The 19,362-nt window shown below is 38.1% G+C and overlaps 2 protein-coding genes across 2 annotated transcripts in view; one reads left to right on the top strand and one right to left on the bottom strand.

Annotated features, from left to right (window-relative positions):
* LOC122138836 (tripartite motif-containing protein 16-like) overlaps positions 1-413 on the top strand; it is a 34,415-nt gene extending 34,002 nt beyond the window's left edge. Inside the window, exon 5 of the mRNA XM_042733470.1 lies at positions 393-413. Within this exon, the coding sequence (XP_042589404.1) occupies positions 393-413 (21 nt within the window). The remainder of the gene's footprint in view (positions 1-392) is intronic.
* A 6,560-nt stretch (positions 414-6,973) lies between these two features.
* Positions 6,974-9,173, bottom strand: LOC109067360. The gene is made up of 2 exons (XM_042732071.1): positions 8,822-9,173; positions 6,974-8,518 (listed from the first exon to the last, which is right to left on the bottom strand). Exons 1-2 carry the CDS (start codon positions 9,066-9,068, stop codon positions 7,887-7,889), a joined length of 879 nt encoding a protein of 292 aa, XP_042588005.1. The 5' UTR covers positions 9,069-9,173; the 3' UTR covers positions 6,974-7,886.
* Positions 9,174-19,362: the final 10,189 nt, after the last annotated feature.

Below are 19,362 nucleotides of genomic sequence, written 5' to 3'. Positions count from 1 at the left end.
TATTTAACAACAACAACAATAATAATGATAAATAAAGCTGCAAGCAACAATTACGGGGCTAAGCATGATATGGAGCATCAGAACAACTGCAACGAGTAATTAAAATTATTTTAGAATGGTTTTAGTCAAAATGGCTGAAAAATCATAAATATAGTCAATAGTGATATGATTTACCGGTTTATTACTTTTGACCAAGAGATGGCAGTGATATTAAATTGTTATGGTGTGGTTAGTGTAAGGCGACAGTGCCAAAAAAAGAGTTTGGTGTCAATAAAGTGCTGCGGAGTTGCAGCTAAGCTAAGTATTAGCTTGGCATCATGCCAACAATTTCATTGATGTGTTATTAAAAAATGGGTTGGCCTATCAAAAATCTTTTGATAACTCTTTGTCAGCATGGTCTGAAGATGATCTGAGTCAAATTTTAGGAAAATTGGACCAACGGTCTAGGAGGAGTTTTTTAGAAAAGGAGTTCTTTCAACACAAATCAAAATGGCGGACAGGAAGTTCAGCTGACTATAGCAAAGTTGGTATCTATGTTCTCAGCATGACCCAAAGAATATATTGAGATCATCACATTGAGATTCATCATAATAGGCTAATATACTCAAAAGTTATTAGCATATTTGTTAATTTCATTGTAACTTTTGGCCACAAGGTGGTGCTGCTTTGAAACTCTTTGAGTACCATCAGGGCATGGTTCCAAAGACACAATGCATTCATAAAATGCTGCATTTTACAACACAATTCAAAATGGCCATCGTCCAAAATGGCTGACGTGGGAAAACTGGATATGGTTGCTGCACCAAATCTAAAGAGACTAATTTTGTGATTTTTGGCCAAACCATTCAGAAGTTACAAGCGAAAATAGCCATTTTTCATGTCTCCTGACCACGAGGTGTCGCTGCACTAAAACTGTGCAGGTAGCCTCAGGTCATGGTTCTTATAACACACACCAAGTTTGGTCTCAATATGCTTAAGCATTGTGGAGATAAAGCCTCACATCCATTTTTGTGTGCTCTTCGTCAAGTTAATTTGCACATTATTCAAGAACAGTTTGGCTGATCAATTTGATATCCATAATTTTTCATGGTCTGAAGATGATCTAAGCCAATTTTGGTGAAAATCAAACCGAAAAAGTGTTCTTTTTTTTTTTTTTCAAACGATTAAAAATTGCAAAAGATCTTGACAGTAGAACTTTAAATTGCAGAAATTGTAGTAAACTGTAGAATGTTGTCCATTCGTGCATTTTACCTTGCACTCTGAAATCATGCGTTTTAAACCATATGAGTTTAAACTTCTGATATAGGGTTTTCTGAGCGCACACATCCGAAGCACACGGACAGAAAGCGGCTGTCACAGCATGTGAGTACTAAACTAAGTTCTCTTTCACACACAAGATTATGTTAAAACACACAAGTTACAAAAACAGTCGGTTATGTCTGTGAAGTTTTTAGATCTGTGTGGCAGCAGCAATATTCAGTAAATAAATCAATAAATCCACTGCTCTGTTGTCTGCTCTGAGGCTGGGACTCTGAACAGTGTTCTGTGCTCGTCTGTGCAGCTAAAGACAGAACAGTTAGCATGTTTCACTCAAACTTTCACCATGGCATTAGAACTGGTACACAGTTGTCGCTTGCAAAATCAAAATAATGGCGCCATGGGTATAAACTTAAAGATTAAGGGGTGTTAAAATTATAATGAGATCCCTTTGCCATGTCACCAAGGCAGTGAAATCAGACGCGCTCATTTTCTCAACTGCTTGCAGAAAAAGGCTTACCAAAACAAAGTTACTGGGTTGATCTTTTACACGTTTCCTTGGTTGGATGATGCTCCCGGGACCTGATTATAGCACTTAAAACCTGGAAAAGTCAGATTTTCATGATATGTCACCTTTAATTCCATTCGAAAGACATTTATCATTCATTTTTACATTCATATAAACATGTTTTTTATAATTTTAGAGAAATGTCAACAATCACATTACTCATAGAGGACTGTCATAAAGAATGGGACTATTCATGCATAATTTAAACACATAATCACATGAAATTAGATAAAAATAAAACATTTTAGAAGAGAGAGAATGCAACATCACGGTTGTTTGAACCAGTGAGCATTAAACGGTGACATCAGTGAGTCCTTTCCCATTGTGCTTTTGGTCAACGTCGCTGTTGTGAAAGATTTTCGACATATGTCAGTGTGACATCAGAGCAAGGAAGACTGCCCTTGGACACATTTCTAACTGGCATGCATCTTGTGGTTGATCACCGCCAGTGAATATTGTCCCACTGATAAATACAGTGCAAATAGTTCTGTCTCCTTGGATAAAAGTGAAGTGGAAATAAAAATCAATAATAGACTGAACAGTTCCATGATAATCTGTCTGTAACATTTACCACTCTCATCTTTTCAGTCTAAAGGCACTAAGTATGTGTGTGTGACATTAATAAATAATTGTGAAAATAAAGTTAAATTTATGAAATAAATTAGTAATATTAGTTTTATCACACACTAAATTGGTTTTTACCTATTATGTGTTCCTGGGGATTCAAACCCCCAACCATGCGCTTGGTAATGCAATGCTCTACCACTTGAGCTACAGGAGCACATATAGAGACCATAAAAAATAGAAAATAAAATAGACCATGAATGATATTTATTTAACATGTCAAATGTTTGTAAAGTCATGTAGCCTACACTCATGAACCTTTTGTGTTTGTGATTTACCTTAATTAAATTATGTTTTTATACTTCATGTTTAGCTGCTTTTTTCTTTCATTTTTCCCTTTTGCCTGTAGAATACCATGAAAATTAATATTAGTTCAATAATTTACAGTTCTGTTAGTTTTTACCGCTGATATAACAGTGATTAAGAATTAAAGTTACATATTGACTCAGAAGTATGCAGACATCTTTTTGTCAGTGCTGTTGCCATGGTGAATCATAATTTCGGAGCTCCATTGATCATCAGTTTCCCATCTCAAGATAAGTTAACTCAGAGTTCATGTTTTAACTCAGAGTTGGTTGAACCTCCTTATTGAAATGGGCCCCAGGTGAATAAGGACTATAAAACAATAAAACTGATTTAAAAATGTGTAATAAGTTAAAAAATGACCTGTACTAATGTTAGACTGTACTGTATTAATGGCAGTCATACTTTTCAGCATTAGCCAGCTGACAAAACTGATTTTGTAAGTTTACATTAGTGTAAGTGTGAACTGAAAACACTATATTTTTTTTTTTTATATATTCATCTTCAAATGTTTTCTTTTTTTTTAGTATCATCTGAAGTTCATCTATTAACTATGGAAGCTTAATCTGTTCTTCAGTATCATCTGAAGATCATCTAGTGCTTGTGACCAGTCTCTATTTATTTTTTGAACCAATCATTTGAAATGGATTCTGAAGGGTAAGTACTTTCTATCTATTATCTATTATTATATTATCTATCTAATTTTTTATCTGTCTTTTTGACTTATGTACACTGCAAAGAATGCTCTTCCTACTTAGTATATTTTGTTGTTTCCAGTCCTACTATCTAAACATTATTAAATCAAGAAGCATTTACTAGATAAGTAAAAGGTATTTTCGTGTTTTCTAAAAAATAAATACATTTTGATATATTTTTCCACAAAACAAGACAATAGTTTTTACTTGTCTAGTGAACGCCTTTTGATTTAAGAATTTTTAGATATCTGGACTGGAAACATGACAAAAATATTAAGCAAGAAAAGCATTTTTGCAGTGTAGCAGTCATCAAAAGAAATTATAACTTTATGACATTTCACCAAGAATATGTAGATAACAAGTCCAAATAGTTTTTGTGGCCAAGTAAAAACATCTGTTAAAAGAGATGGGTAGAGGTTGTTTTTTTTGCCCTTATTAAATGTAATGCCATTTTATATTGGCTAGCAAATCCAAACCTCTAGTATAACCTATTGGGAACAGAGCATTTTGTACTATAACTTACTGTAGCAGCCATCAAAGATTGTTAATATTTACAGATGTATGCAGATGTATCTTTTAAAAGTTTACAGTAACATTAACATTTCCTAACACAGTGATTGGTAAACTAACAATGAACAATGCCATCACATATTCTAAAAATGCTGATTAATATACATTTTCAAGTTTATTCTTACATGCTAATGTAATATGAACTAGTCGTATAATAAAGCCCTTACGAAAGTTAACCATGGTTTACCTACCAAAAACAAAAAAAACAAAACAAAACATGGTTACTATAGTTAAACTATGGTAACCACAAATAAATACAATGAATATGCTGAACTAACCATAGTTTACCCTCTGGGGTCGACAAACTCACCAGCATGATTTATGGCATTTTTTCCTGATAACGCTGAAGAGAACTTAAATTGCTCTGTCATTTTTGATCGTACAGATAAGAGCAATACATCATTCAAATCTGTAAAGGGTCTACTTTTATTTGTATACACTCATAATAACAACAGCGCTGTGCTTTTGTAAAATAAAGAAAACATCCATTATGGCATAGTTAATGCACTAAGTGAATTTTGCTGAACGATGTTGATATTTATAAGCACCAAAACAAACATGCCCATACCCCAACAGGACCTCGGCCCCAATTTTGATAACTCTGCCCCACATGTACGTACACAAACCTGGCAGCGACGATGGTAGAATCTGCTATGCCAGCCAGCCAAGGGATGTCATCAATAAGTGAATGCGATAAGTGTCACTATGATAATTCAATGTAAAAAATCAACGTAACTCGCCTATCAAGAAGAAACACAGCAACCTCTGCATCTGATTCCAGGCCTTCCTGCTCCTTGAGTTCTCTCCACCGCTGAAAAGCCCTTTTTTTTTAAATCTGCCATCTCTCGCTATCTATGGTCAATCTGCTAATATCCGTCCTGTGCACTCACTGAGTGCTGTCTTCTGCCTGTCATTACTAGACTTTTTCAGTTTTATCACGTTATAGAAAGACTAAGGGTGCTTTCACATCTCTAGTTCGGTTCATTTGGTACGAACCAAGGGCAAACAATTATACATTGTAGCATTTTTCAGCTTTTTTGGTTCCTTTTCACACCACACTGATTGCTTTGGTCCGAACCAGTTGAAACGAACCAAAATGCAGTCACATGACAACATCCACATCACTCATTGGCCATGACGTATTTCCTAAACTGCTTTTCGATTGGTCAGAATTTACGTGCGGGAAAATTCCAACATAAGAGGAAAAGCCGGCAAACAACACAGAAACAACACAACTATGGAGAAACGACTGCGCGGGCTGGTTTTGTCCCTGGCTATAACTTATTACATTGTTTGTATACACCACAATATGCAAACAATACATTTCTGTAATGAAGCGCGGATGCAGCTTGAAAACATTGTTCTAATGCACTGCAAACGGCGAGCGGGCATCGCTCGTAACTTCAAGCGGAGGCGTGCATTAATTCTTCTTTGCTCTGGCATGGCGGTCTTCTGTATTTATTACCAACGATCTATCAGGAAATGTCATGCCCTCTCTTTCTCTTTGAAATAGTTTTCTGTGAGCTCTCATTAAACATTCTCTACACTATACTATGCTGTGTTGGTGCCTGGAATTCCTTGAATTTGATGTTGTGTGGTAACCTTTAGCCTCATAGCATAATTGCCCAAAATAATTTGGCCAAAAATGACTTAGGCAATTATGCTATGATGCTAACGCTATGTTTCTGCTTGCTTGTCAAAAAACAGTTTGATATCATCCATATTACAGACCTATTTTAAAGCATTTCGAAATGTTAATAGCAAAAATGACATTTTCCTAATTTCTCTAGCAATATTAATAAAATCAGTTTACATATGATAATAACAATGTAAATTAAGAGATAATTTCCTGAAAGTTTTCTTAATGACTAGATGATTAATTATATATTTCTGTTAAACACAGGAGAATTTGGACTTTGCCACGAAGTGATAGTTGGTGGCCCCACATCAACACCACCTGGACAGACGAAGACTGGCTGAAAAACTTCAGAATGCGGAGAGGCAGCTTCAGACTCCTTTGTGACATTCTCCGGCCCTGGCTTACCCGACAAAACACTAAATATAGACAGGCAGTGCCTGTAGAGGCTCGAGTTGCAATTTGTGTTTGGAGATTAGCCACAAACCTGGAGTACAGGTCTATCTCACAACTGTTTGGTGTTGGGTTATCAACATGTTGCACTATCACCCAGGAGGTTGTGACTGCCATAAATGTGGTAATGAAGCCTCTGTATATCAAGCATCCCTCAGCAGCAGAGTTCAGGCAGATAATACAGGGATTTTGAGACAAATGGCGATTTCCTCAGGTGGCAGGTGCGATTGATGGAACCCATATTAAGATCAGAGCTCCACCTGACAACTCATCTTGTTATTACAATTGGAAGGGAGACTATTCCATCATTCTGCAAGGTGTGGTGGACCACAGAATGAGATTTTGGGACATTAATGTTGGGCGACCAGGCAGAATACACTATGCCTGTGTTTTCTCCCTCTCATCATTGTGCGTGGCAATGCAGGCACCATTTTACCTCATTGGACTGAAACGTTTGAAGGGGTCGATGTACCTCTTTTTCTTTTGGGTGATTCGGCTTACGCTCTACTAACTTGGCTCATGAAACCTTACCCAGAAGGAGGAGCAGTAACACAACAGCAGCTCAATTTCAACCACAGATTAAGCCAAGCCCGTATGACAGTTGAGCGTGCCTTTGGGTGCCTCAAAGGACGCTGGCGTTGCCTTCTTAAAGAAAATGAGGCCCACATAACTTTTGTAAGCCGCATTGTGTCTGCTTGCTGTGTGCTGCATAATTTCTGCGAGGTACAGAAGGAGGAATTTCTGGAGGGAGAAAGAGTTGCAGAGGAAGAGGGACCTGTACATGATCAGGGGCACGCACAGCAGCAACACATTAGAAATGCACTGTGTAGCTACTTTGCTACAATATGAATGACCAAAGCCTGCAAATACTGTTCAGTATTCAGTATGTATTCAAATAAAATTCTGCTGTTATTTCTTGATGAGTTCATCTGTTAGCATTTATGTTCATGTGCTGGTATAAGGAACCACCATATACTAAACTTATTTTGTCTGATTTAAAATGGATGGAATGGAAATACTTTTGCTCTAAAATGATTTCTGTTTTAATTTGTAACAAATGTAAAGTTGACACATCTGAACATATTTTTCTCCATTTTGAAAGTAAAATGTATTTTTTTTTTTTTTTTTACAGTGTTATGTGTCTGGTACATTGTCTGAAATTACAATAAACTTTTGAAAAGAAAACCTTGAAAAATTAGGTAACATAGTGCATGTAATTTGAACCTCGATCTCCCATGAGTGACCACACAAACACCATAAGCTAAAGGCACTATGCCATTATTTCAGTGCGTAAGTGGTGGTCTTAGGGAGATTTGCCTCCAGCTAGTCCTTCAACTGCTTGCTAGCAGTTGCTGCTACACGTAAATACACTAAAAATATGGAACATTCTTAACACCAAACTTGCCTGTTTAACTTCAGACAAATGAAACTTTCCATAAATGTTGGCTACAAAAACATTATGATTGGAAAATAAACATGTTTTACAGTTAAACATTTAAGCCATTTATTAAAAATGGCTGTGTGTTGTGCCAAAAAAGTCCTCTTTTTACTTTATATTATATATCCTTGTGTATTCCAAAAGTAAAAAAAAAAAAAAAAATACTAATAATGAAAATGAGGTAGCATATTTCTGGGAAATGTAAACACACACAGGGTAGTCATTTCTGCTGGAGTATATTCTTCAGAACACTAAACAGAACAATTTAAAGAGCAAAATGACTGCACATTAAAGGCCTACACAAACAAAGCCTTTCCTAGATTGCAAAAACAAGCAAAAAAACTACATGTTGTAGTAGTGTGTACTATTAATATCATGTATAATGGATGAAGTGCTAGGATGTTCATCTTGGTTGGATGGAGATTCTGATTGCCGGTGGTGATGTGGATTATTCATTGGCAGCAGGGCAGTTGGCTGAAACAGGTGGGGCAAGGACCAAGCACTAGGGATTGATGTTGGTGGGGGTGTTGTGGTCCAGGCTGGCACTGTTGTGGAATGAGGTGGGGGCTGACCAGGATTCAGCGCACTTGCTAGAGTGCCCATTAGTTGCAGAAACATCTGGTTAGTGGCCTGTTGCTGTGCCTGCATCTTCTGGAATCTTCTCTCCTCAGCCTCCTGTTGTGCCTTCAATATTCTCTCAAAACAGGCAGCCTCTTGAGCCACTTGGCTCTGTTCAGCTCTATGCAATTCTGTCAGCATCATTCTGTTGTCCATCATGTATGCCTGGATGTCAACATCAGCTTTGCAAGACTTTAGCTTTCTTTTTCGAGCTTTGGCTCCAGGAATGGGTAGTCTCCATCCTATGATGGCTTCTTCATTGGCACTGCTCTCTGTACCTGGATCTTCAGACACTCCTGCATCAGCAACGGTGTTTGTGACATCTGCATCAGAGGATATGTTGCTTGAATCTCCCACTGTTTATTGAAAAACACAATTTCTTTATGTTACTTATGTCATTTTAATGCAGATAAAAATATATTTTAATGCATATTGCAATGTAAACAATGCAGTGTGTGTGCTAAACAAAGGAAAAAAATAAATAAATATAATAATAATAATAATAATAATATATATAGTAATAGTATATATATATATATATATATATATATATATATATATATATATATATATATATATATATATATTATTTTTTTTTTTTTTTGTCCCAAGTATATTATCGAGGTCATCATACCAGGGGAACTTGTCTTTCTCCTTACCCGAGCTGCCTGTTTTATTAAGTGCATCCCGAACTTGGATGTACTGCTGGCAGAGCTTCTTTGCCTTAACCCGGCATTGTTCCACGGATCTATCAAACCCCCTTTCCCTGAGTTGTTTGCTAAACAATGAGAAGATCGCGCTGTTCTTGTGAGTTTTCGAAAGTTGGGACCTAATATGGTCATCAGACCAAATTTCTATGAGGCTCCGCACCTCCTCACTACTCCAAGTTTGTCCATGAGCTGCCATGCTAAAGTGCAAACTGTCAACAAACACTTCCTCATCCCATAATGCACAGCGCAGCTGACTACGGCAGCTGGTTTAGTCCAAAAATTATCCGTTTTTTTTTGCAGTTGGGTCTGTTCGAGGTTGGATCATGTTCTCACCACAAACGAACTGCTCCAGAATTCGTTTAAAAGCGTACTGAGACCACCTCTTCAAGCAGGTCTCGGTACGCTTGTTTGGTCCGCCTTTGGTGCGCACCCAAGTGCGATTGCTGCTTTCACACCTGCCCAAACGAACCGCACCAAAGGGGGAAACGAACTCTGGAACGATTCAACCGAACTAAATGAGGCAGGTGTGAAAGCACCCTAAGGCCTTTTCAAGCCGAAGGGCAAACTCATCTAATCTGTGGCTTATTATCAAACTAAGATTAATGTAAAGACCAAAGCTCTGCCATCAAGTTAGCATTTTTAAACATTCGCTCACTAAAAAATAAATCATTTCTAATCAATGATTTTATAACCACAAACAATCTGGATTTTATGTTTCTGAATGAAACATGGCTAGAAGACAGCTGCAGTGCAACAGTCCTCAATGAACGCAGCCCCTCCTAACTTTACTTTCATGAGTGTCTGCAGGACTGTTAGGAGAGGTGGAGGTGTAGCTGCTCAATTTAAAGATGTCTATCAGTGCAAGTAAGTGTCATTTGGTCAGTACTGTGTCTTTTGAATATTTAGGAATTGTGCTGAAAGGTGCTCCACGCATTCTGTTTATCATTATTTACAGGCCTCCAAAATACTCTCCAGCCTTTGTTGAAGAGGTCACAGAAATGTTATCAATGATTTCCTCAGAGTTTGACTGTTTTGCTATTGCAGGGGATTTTAATGTTCACATAGATAATGCAGAAAACAAAACTACAAAAGAAGTGATAACGGTTCTAAACACTTTTGACCTGATTCAGCATGTGCATGGACCCACACACAAAGGTGGACACACTCTAGATTTAATCATCAGTAGGGGTCTAAACATTTCATCCATTGTTATTAAGGACGTAGCACTATCTGATCACTTCTGTATTTTCTTATAATATATTGATCTCTGCTACCACTTAATCTAGATCTGTCTCTGTCAGAAGGAGATGCATTAACGAGAACACTAGTGTGCTGTTTATGTATGCTATATCTTTAACACCAAGCATTTCTGCAGACTCTGTTGATATTCTCCTTGATTCCTTTAACTCAAAAGTTAAGAATGTTATTGATGATATTGCTCCAATAATAGTCAATAAGAAAACAAACAGACAGAAATCAGTTTGGAGAAAATCAACAGGAGTACAGACTATGAAAAGACAATGCAGAAAAGCCGAGCAGATGTGGCGGAAGACAAAACTTTAAATTCACTATAGAATCTATAAAGACAGCCTTCATGCTTTTAATGTGAAACTAGCCACAGCTAGACAGAATTTCTTCTCAAACCTTATAAACAGTAACTTAAACAAAACTCATACTCTTTTTGCCACTGTTGAGAGACTGACAAACCCCCCAAGTCAGATTCCAAGTGAAATGCTCTCAGACAGCAAATGCAATGAGTTTGCTTCCTTCTTTTCTGAGATGATCATCAATATCAGGAAGGATGAGGTCAGACAGATTTGGCCGCAATATCAAAAAGATACTATGTCTATTTTTGAAGGAATTGATAGTAAACTTTTGGAAGAAATAGTGCAGCACCTAAAATCGTCAACCTGCTATCTTGACACACTTCCCACAAAGTGTGCTTAACTGTTTAGAAGCAGATCTCTTAGAAGTGGTGAACGCCTCACTTCTTTCTGGGACTTTTCCAAATTCCCTGAAAACTGCAGTTGTTAAGCCCCTCCTGAAAAAGAGCAAATCTTGATGACACCATTTTGAGCAATTATAGACCAATATCTAATCTTCCTTTTATAGGCAAAATTATAGAAAAGGTAGTTCTTAATCAGCTGAACAAATACTTAAACTCAAATGGATACCTGGACAATTTTCAATCTGGTTTCTGACTGCATCACAGCACAGAGACAGCACTCATAATAATCATAATAAATGATATTCGCTTAAATTCTGACTCTGTCAAAATATCAGTGCTTGTATTGCTAGATCTCAGTGCTGCGTTTGACACTGTCGATCATAACATACTACTAGAGAGACTGGAAAACTGGGTCGGGCTTTCTGGGATGGTACTCAAATGGTTCAGGTCATACTTAGAAGGGAGAGGTTATTATGTGAGTCTAGGAGAGCATAAGTCTAAGTGGACATCCCACAAGGCTCAATTCTGGCACCGCTCTTGTTTAGCCTGTATATGCTCCCACTGAGTCAAATAATGAGAAAGAACCAAATTGCCTATCACAGCTATGCTGATGATACACAGATTTACCTAGCCTTATCTCCAAATGACTACAGCCCCATTGACTCCCTCTGCCAATGTATTGATGAAATTAATAGTTGGATGTGCCAGAACTTTCTTCAGTTAAACAAGGAAAAAACTGAAGTTATTGCATTTGGAAACAAAGATAAAGTTTTCAAAGTGAATGCATACCTTGACTCTAGGGGTCTAACAACTAAAAATCAAGTCAGGAAATCGTGGTGTGATTCTGGAGACAGACCTTAGTTTCAGTAGTCATGTCAAAGCAGTAACTAAATCAGCATACTATCATCTTAAAAAACATTGCAAGAATTAGATGTTTTGTTTCCAGTCAAGACTTAGAGAAACTTGTTCATGCCTTTATCACCAGCAGGGTGGACTACTGTAATGGTCTCCTCACCGGCCTTCCCAAAAAGACCATTAGACAGCTGCAGCTCATCCAGAACGCTGCTGCCAGGATTTTGACTAGAACCAGAAAATCTGAGCATGGTCAAAAGCATTTTTCAAATACTGCTTAGTGCATCTTTAATGGCTAAATGAAATGTAAAATTAAATCCTAATTGGTAAAAACTTTAACATGCATATTAAAATGTTTGTAATATATGTTTTATGTCCAACACAGATGGACATCTGTATTTCACAGAAAAGGAGTCCAACTGGCTAGTAGTTCTGGATAAGAATCAACAGGAAAGAGTCTTGCTAGAGTGTCATGATTACCCAGGGACAGGTGGACATCAAGACTGATCAAGAACTTAAGACTAAATTGTCCTTTCCTACTGGCTAGGCATCATGGAGGACGTCAAAACTGGGTAAGATGTATGGACACTGTCCCATATTGATATGTTTCCCTGATGTAAGATGTTACAAACATCTAATTAAATGTTAGATTGACCACAGTCCACAGTGTCAGCGCAATGACACTATTAAAACAGTGGCTCCTGTCTTACACAACCAGGTTATCATTACTTCTAACAGAGTTTTGTGTTATTTGTATTATTGGTATATTGCTGTGATTAATACCATACCTTTCTGGCATCAGGTCAGGGAGGACATGTTCAGCATCTTGAGCGTGAAGCAGTGCGTGACGTCAGTCTACCAGTCAAATGGACAGCATGAGAGGACCAACCCAACCATCAAGAGGGCTTTGTCCAAGTACTGCAATGACAAGCAGAATGACTGGGACAAACATCTGAAAGGTGTGGTGTAGTTATTTCACACTTTAATTATTAAATACAATTCATAATGGAAATGTAATTTGATGAAACTCTTCTTTTAGGCCAAGTACCCACCATACTTTCTGAAGTTTAATGGCAGAGATTCTCAACACAAAGCACGAATCCGGAGGTAGACAGAGACGCTCGGATTGCTGAGGTGATAGCAATGCGTGCAAAGGTAGTTTTTAGTTAAAAATTTAATCGCATTATCAATTATAAGTTGTTTTGTTTACGGAACCATCAACAGGGCGTCTCGTGTGCTGCGCTAATCACTCCGCCCAAGTAGCCACTCCGCCCAAGTAACATTAGCTGTGCTCCTACGCCTAGTGAGAATATAGTTCCCAGTATTTATACGATTAAAAATGGTCTCTGTCTCATATAGCCTTGTTATTTGTACACACTGTGACTATACAGATCACAACATGTAAATAGGAAAATGTTTGCCTTATTTTGTCACTTATTGGGATTACTATGCTACCATTATCCATTTACATCCAGTCTTTGTGCTAAGCTAGGCTAGCGGTGGTGCGTCAAATAACACTTACAGAACGCACAGAAATGAAAAAGGTATGTATGGACTTATCTAACTCTGGGGGATACTGTGAATAAGCTAAAGTCCCAAAAAGTCGGAGTGTTCCTTTAATAATGACTGGATGAAAAATGACAATTACTCCACATGGCTAAAGCAAACACCAGGCGATCCACTATATGCTAATGACTGGATGAAAAATGACAATTACTCCACATGGCTAAAGCAAACACCAGGCGATCCACTATATGCTATTTGCTCCGTATGCTCATTCTGTTTAAACATGAAGGCAAAACTGCTTTGGATGACCATGCTAAAACGAAGAAACATCAGAGTCGCGTTCAAGTAACCAGACAAACAAAGGCAATTTCATCATTCATGATTACAAAAAACTCAGAGGACAAAATTACTGTCGCCGAGTTAACAGCTGCCAATCACGGTGTGGGACATGGCCATAGCTACCTGTCAACTGACTGTGGGAACAAGGTCAGTGCAAAAATATTCAGTGACTCTGATATTGCAACTAAAATGTCTTGTGGCAGAACTAAAAGTGAGGCCTTAGTGGAAAATGTGTTGTCACCATTTAGTCAGCAAAGATTAGCAGCAGAGTTACAGAAAGCGCACTGTTTTGCAGTATGTTCTGATGCATCCAATTCTGGGCACACAAAATTGTTTCCCTACACAGTCCAGTATTTCTGTGCATCCGAGGGTGTGAAGTATGGATTGTTAGACTTTTACGACGACAAATCTAGTGAAGCTCCTGTAGCTCAAGTGGTAGAGCATTGCGTTAACAAGCGCAAGGTTGGGGGTTCGATTCCCCAGGAACACATGATAGGTAAAAATTTATATCCTGAATGCACTGTAAGTCGCTTTGGATAAAAGCGTCTGCTAAATGCATAAATTTATTTAAATTTATTTATATTCAAACAAATAGTGTCTATTACTGAGAACAATGGACTTTCAGTCAGCCAGATCAGTGCCTATGGTGCAGATAACGCATCAGTTAAAGGAGCTGTATGTAAGAAATCTATTTCAATTAATCATAAAATGGCCCTGAGGTGTCACTAGACATTAAGAAATCATGTTCATTTCAAATACTTATATCACTGACAACAGTAGTCCGGCCAGGATATTGTCATTTAAAAAGTGGACTTGCAGCCCTCAACTGATGTTGATGTTGTCATTTTGTGTTTTGGCCTGAAGCGCCTCCCTCCACCTATCTACCAATCACGAAGTCAGTAGTGTTTCGGGATCCGTGTTGCCAGCTTTGCTGTAACCTACCCTAACTCCAGTCGGATAAAAATGTCTAATGTTACTAAATCAAAAAGACTTAGTTATAATTCAGAAATTCGTCGTGACAAAGTCCGAAATAAAACCAGAATTTGTACTGGAGATGCTTTTGAAAGATGGAGACGGCTGAAAACGGAGAAGAATTTGAACACAGACGCCAACGTTGCTAATTTTCTCCTGGACAGGTAAGATTCATCTATGCTTGGCTAACTTGTACTTGAATGTCAATGGACATTTCATATATTCATGACAGTCGAACAAAGTTATGCATGTTTGTGCAAAGTAACATAACGTTAGCTCACATGGACGTATGCTAACTTTGGCAATGCATTACAGGAGCCCGTTTCTCTGTCATTATGCTGAGACGCTGAGGAAAACAACATTAGCACGCCCATTATGGCAATTTGAAACGTAATTGAGACAGTAGCCTAGACTAACAGTTACCGTTCTGTCTGTCACATACGAGCATAAATCTTTACGATTATACTGTCACATACGAGCATAAATCTTTACGATTATACTGTCACATACGAGCATAAATCTTTACGATTATACTGTCACATACGAGCATAAATCTTTACGATTATATTTAACTAATGACAATTAGTAAATTTTTTTAAATACATAATTACTTATCAAAATATCTCTCATGAAGCATAAACATAATTAACAGAAAAAAAAAACTTACTGTGTACGTCTGTTCGTCACTTGCCATTGGAAGCTCATTGAAGCAGCCTACGTTTCTGCTGAATCCTGCAGCTCATCTGGCAACCTCGAGTCAGGGGTAGGGGGAGGGGAGACACCGCTCTACAGTATTTTTATAGTGATTGCAGTACCAGTTTAGGCCACAGTCCTACATACGGCTCCTTTAATTATGGTCGGCACAACTCAGTTTTTCAGAAACTCGGAGAAGCTAACCCACAAATTGTGAAGGGCAGTTGCAAGTGTCACATCATAAACAACACTGTCAAAGCAGCTAATCGTGTCTTTAGTGCTGGAGGGTGTGACGTGGAGGCCTTTGTGCTGAAGGTGTATAGTGAATTCAGTTGTTCTGCTAAAAAAGTGGAATTGCTTAAGGACTTCTGTGAATTTACTAATACAAAATACAGGGAGATTCTGAGGCATGTCCCCACACGCTGGCTGTCTTTGCTGCCAGCGATACAGAGGAGTTTAGAGTGTTGGCCAGCTTTAAAGTCTTATTTTGTATCCCTGGGAAAGGAGGACTGCCCAAGTATAATCTGGACATTTGTGTGTGGTGCAAGTGATGCAGAAAATTTAGCGTGTACTGTAGCTGAATGTATCCTTGCATTCATGCACAATGTGATGCAAGAATTTGATTCATGTATTAGGGTGCTCAAGAGTGACAGTGCTACTGTGATTGACGTTTACTCTGTGATGAACCGATTGCGCAGTCAGCTGATCGCAAGGCGCACAGACAAATTCTATGGCAGCAAAGCAAAACAAATACTGAGGAGCCTTTTACCCCAGCAACAGGAACAGTTCAGGAGCTTGGTGGACAGATTTTTTTGAGAAGGCAGTGCTGTATCTTGAGGATAAATCTGACTTCAGTAACCAGGTTCTTGCACACATTGGCTGTCTCAGCCTTCATGAAGGAAAATCACTCCAGTGGTCAGAGTTGGAAGTTTTAGTGGAAAAACTGGCCCTGGATGTTGAAGAAGACAAGCTGTATGGTGATGTAGTCATTCTGAATGAGGTCTTGCACACCATTCCCACAGACCTTACCCCAGATAGAAAGTGGGCCTATTTTTTTAGCAAGGCAACTGAATCCACCGAGCTGTTGAAAGTAGTTGCTTTTGTTTTTTCCATACCAGTCAGTAATGCCTATGCAGAAAGAGTGTTCAATCATATGGAGGATGTTTGGTCCGATAAAAGAAACAGACTGTCAGTTGCAGTGGTGAAGTCTGAGCTTCAGGTCAGGTTGAATTTCAAATTGTCATGCACTAAATTCAAGACATTCATTGAAGAACAGATACCACTGATAGCTGCAGCAAAGGGAAACACCAAGTATAGATGGAAGACTAGGTAAGCGAAGGCCTATTTATGTATGACTTTGTTATTCCAATGTCTGATTGAGACATACTAAATAAAAGTGGCTATAGATGTGGCTAAGGTATGGTCAAACCAAATCTAATTATGTCATCCCTCTACTTATTTCTTTAGCAAAGAAGAAGCAAAAGCAAGCACAAGCACCAGTATCTAAGCAATCAGGTAAACTATAAGTTAAGTAAGATAAGTGAGAATACTTGAGATGTTTAAGAGTCACGACTATGCACAATCTTACTGCACAAAGGCCAGTTTTGACTTATGGGTCTAATGTCTAATGGACATTTTCACTTGTGAGCAAAGCGGTCAGTCAGGTCATCGATATGTCCAGGTTTTTTTATCAGACATAGGTGGCAACCCTAACTGTAAGGTCTGCACAGCAGTCAAAGGCTTTCCTACTTTTGATATAGATCACATTCCAGTACCTATCAGAAAAAAAGTACATACTGTATATGTACACACACACACACATACATAATATATATATAAACTAATAAAATAACTATATAAAATAACACCCAATTTTCAAAGTCAACTGACATGCCATGCCAGTAAAATCTGGCACAGATGGCAGCACATGTTTTACCAATCCCTGTGTGCCCTGTGTGACTATGACAGAAGTAGACTAAAAGGACATTTGCTGGAAGAAAAGATCAAGATAGCAACAAATGAATAATAAAATAAACATAGTTAAAATTTCAAGTTAAAATAACCACCCTTTAGGTTGAATTTGAGTGCATATCTACAAAGGTTCTGCCTTTTCTGATGGGTATGATCCCACTGACAGGAGATTATACAGTGAGTCTCACTTATCTTCCATACCTGTTCAAAAATGTGAAAGAAAAAAGCACCAATTATCAGGGACCTATAAAGAAAATAAAGAAAAAAAAATGTATATTTTACACCAAGCAATCAAATAATTTTAAATGGTTCACTAATCAGTGATGCATGCCTCATATCTAGCCTAACTTTTCCACAAAAAATGCTAAAAAAGATGATCACAGGTGCTAGCTGGCTTCGTAATGTGACCGTAAACAGTTCTCATTAGCTGTCTTGGTATAATAAATACTTACCTTACATGAAGAAATCCATGAGCAAGTAGAAAAAAAGTTATGGGCGTGTTGTTCAGTGTGATAAAATTGTCAGGACAACGGTTCAAATGGATGCAGACAACGTAAAATTCAATACTGTACAATCACTACAGCCCAGATTATGATGAATATAGTGTAATCTAATTAAATCTTATGAATTTTAAATTTTGATGTCTATTTGACTTGGCATGAGCCAAGGATTCAGAGGAATTTTTTTTTTTTTTTTACGGTTCAAAAGTTATTAGCATAAACATGAGTTACATTTTGGACAAGTGGTGCTGTTAGAGACTCCAATCTTGCTATGGTTTATGGGGACACTGTGCTCTATCTGTGTGCCAAATTTCATAACTTTTTTTGTTTCAGAACACAACTGTTCTGTGGGCTGCAATAGACTTCCAGAGCGGAAGAATAATGAGAAGAAGAATGCCAACGGCTTCAATAGGTGCCTACCTGCTTGCCTACTAATAATAAAACATTACAGTTAGATGAACTCTACATTTTGTGTGTGTTTGTGTGTGTGTGTGAATGTGTGGATTCATTTTAGATAGGATGTGTGCAGCATTATGAAGGAGTCATTAGTACTTTATGAAATGTAAAAGAAAAATGACAATTGCTGCAGTAAATGCTTTATTGGCAAAATGAAATAGCGGTCAGTGACCATAAAAAAACAAAAACAAACAAAAAAAAACACATACAGCCCACTGGTTCAAAAAAATTACAAACATGAAGCAAAATGACAGACAAAAATGGAACAGGAAAACAGCACAGTTCTAATCTATACGATCTTCAGCATTTGGCCACATGTTCTCGTCAACATCACACCTTCAATGGTCTCTTGCTATGCACCTTGGATAGAAACACTTAGCATGTCTCTGCAGCCAGCATCCATCTGTCCAGGAGGCACATTGATCATGTGGTCAATGATCATAGACTTTCCAGTTCCAGGCAGAAAAAAATTCTTCAGTGGGATTGAGGAAAGGAGAGTACAGAGGAAGAAAAAGGGAAATCATTTTCGGATGGGCTGCAAACTAATTTGTCATTGCATGTGAATGGTGGACTGCTACGTTGTCCCATGCAGTCACTAAGTCCTCATGATTCCTCCGACTTGTTCCCTTTCTGCTTCTGGCACCAGTTGTTGGTGGAGGTCATCTAAAAACAAAAGAAAGCCTCTCTGTGCTGTTCTAGAGTTTTGAAAATGTGAAAGTGACAAAAGTGAAGTGACGTGACATACAGCCAAGTATGGTGACCGATACTCAGAATTGGTGCTCTGCATTTAACCCATCCAAAGTGAACACACACACCGTGAACACACACACCGGAGCAGTGGGTATCATTTATGCTGCGGCGCCCGGGGAGCAGTTGGGGGTTCAGTGTCTTGCTCAAGGGCACCTCAGTCGTGGTATTGCAGCCTGAGACTCGAATCCACAACCTTAGTGTTAGGATTCAAACTCTCTAACCATTAGGCCATGACTTCCCAAAATGTAGCTACAGATTGGACAAAGGGATGTTAGCGAAATGAAAAAAGCCAAAAAAAAAAACCTGTAATGATGTTTATCAGTCTTGTCTTGGGGTAAGAATGTACTGTGATTGTTCTGTTGAGATCAAACATAGATGTTAAAGTGGGAACACAATCCTGGGAAGACAAGCTTTCTTGTGGATGGGGAACAAAAACACACAAAACATGGACCGGAATCTGACACACATGATCCTTCAGAAATCATTCCAAGGGTGTATTCACA

This window comes from Cyprinus carpio, chromosome A3 (genome assembly GCF_018340385.1).
Source record: "Cyprinus carpio isolate SPL01 chromosome A3, ASM1834038v1, whole genome shotgun sequence".
NCBI lineage: Eukaryota > Metazoa > Chordata > Actinopteri > Cypriniformes > Cyprinidae > Cyprinus > Cyprinus carpio.
This window is presented reverse-complemented; position numbering and strand designations above follow the sequence as displayed.

Coding starts and splice junctions, on each gene's coding strand:
- LOC109067360 (XM_042732071.1), bottom strand. CDS start 9,068: ATGGCAGCTCATGGACAAACTTGGAGTAGTGAGGAGGTGCGGAGCCTC. Junction 8,519..8,821: donor TAATAAAACAGGCAGCTCGG/GTAAGGAGAAAG, acceptor TTCAATAAACAG/TGGGAGATTCAAGCAACATA.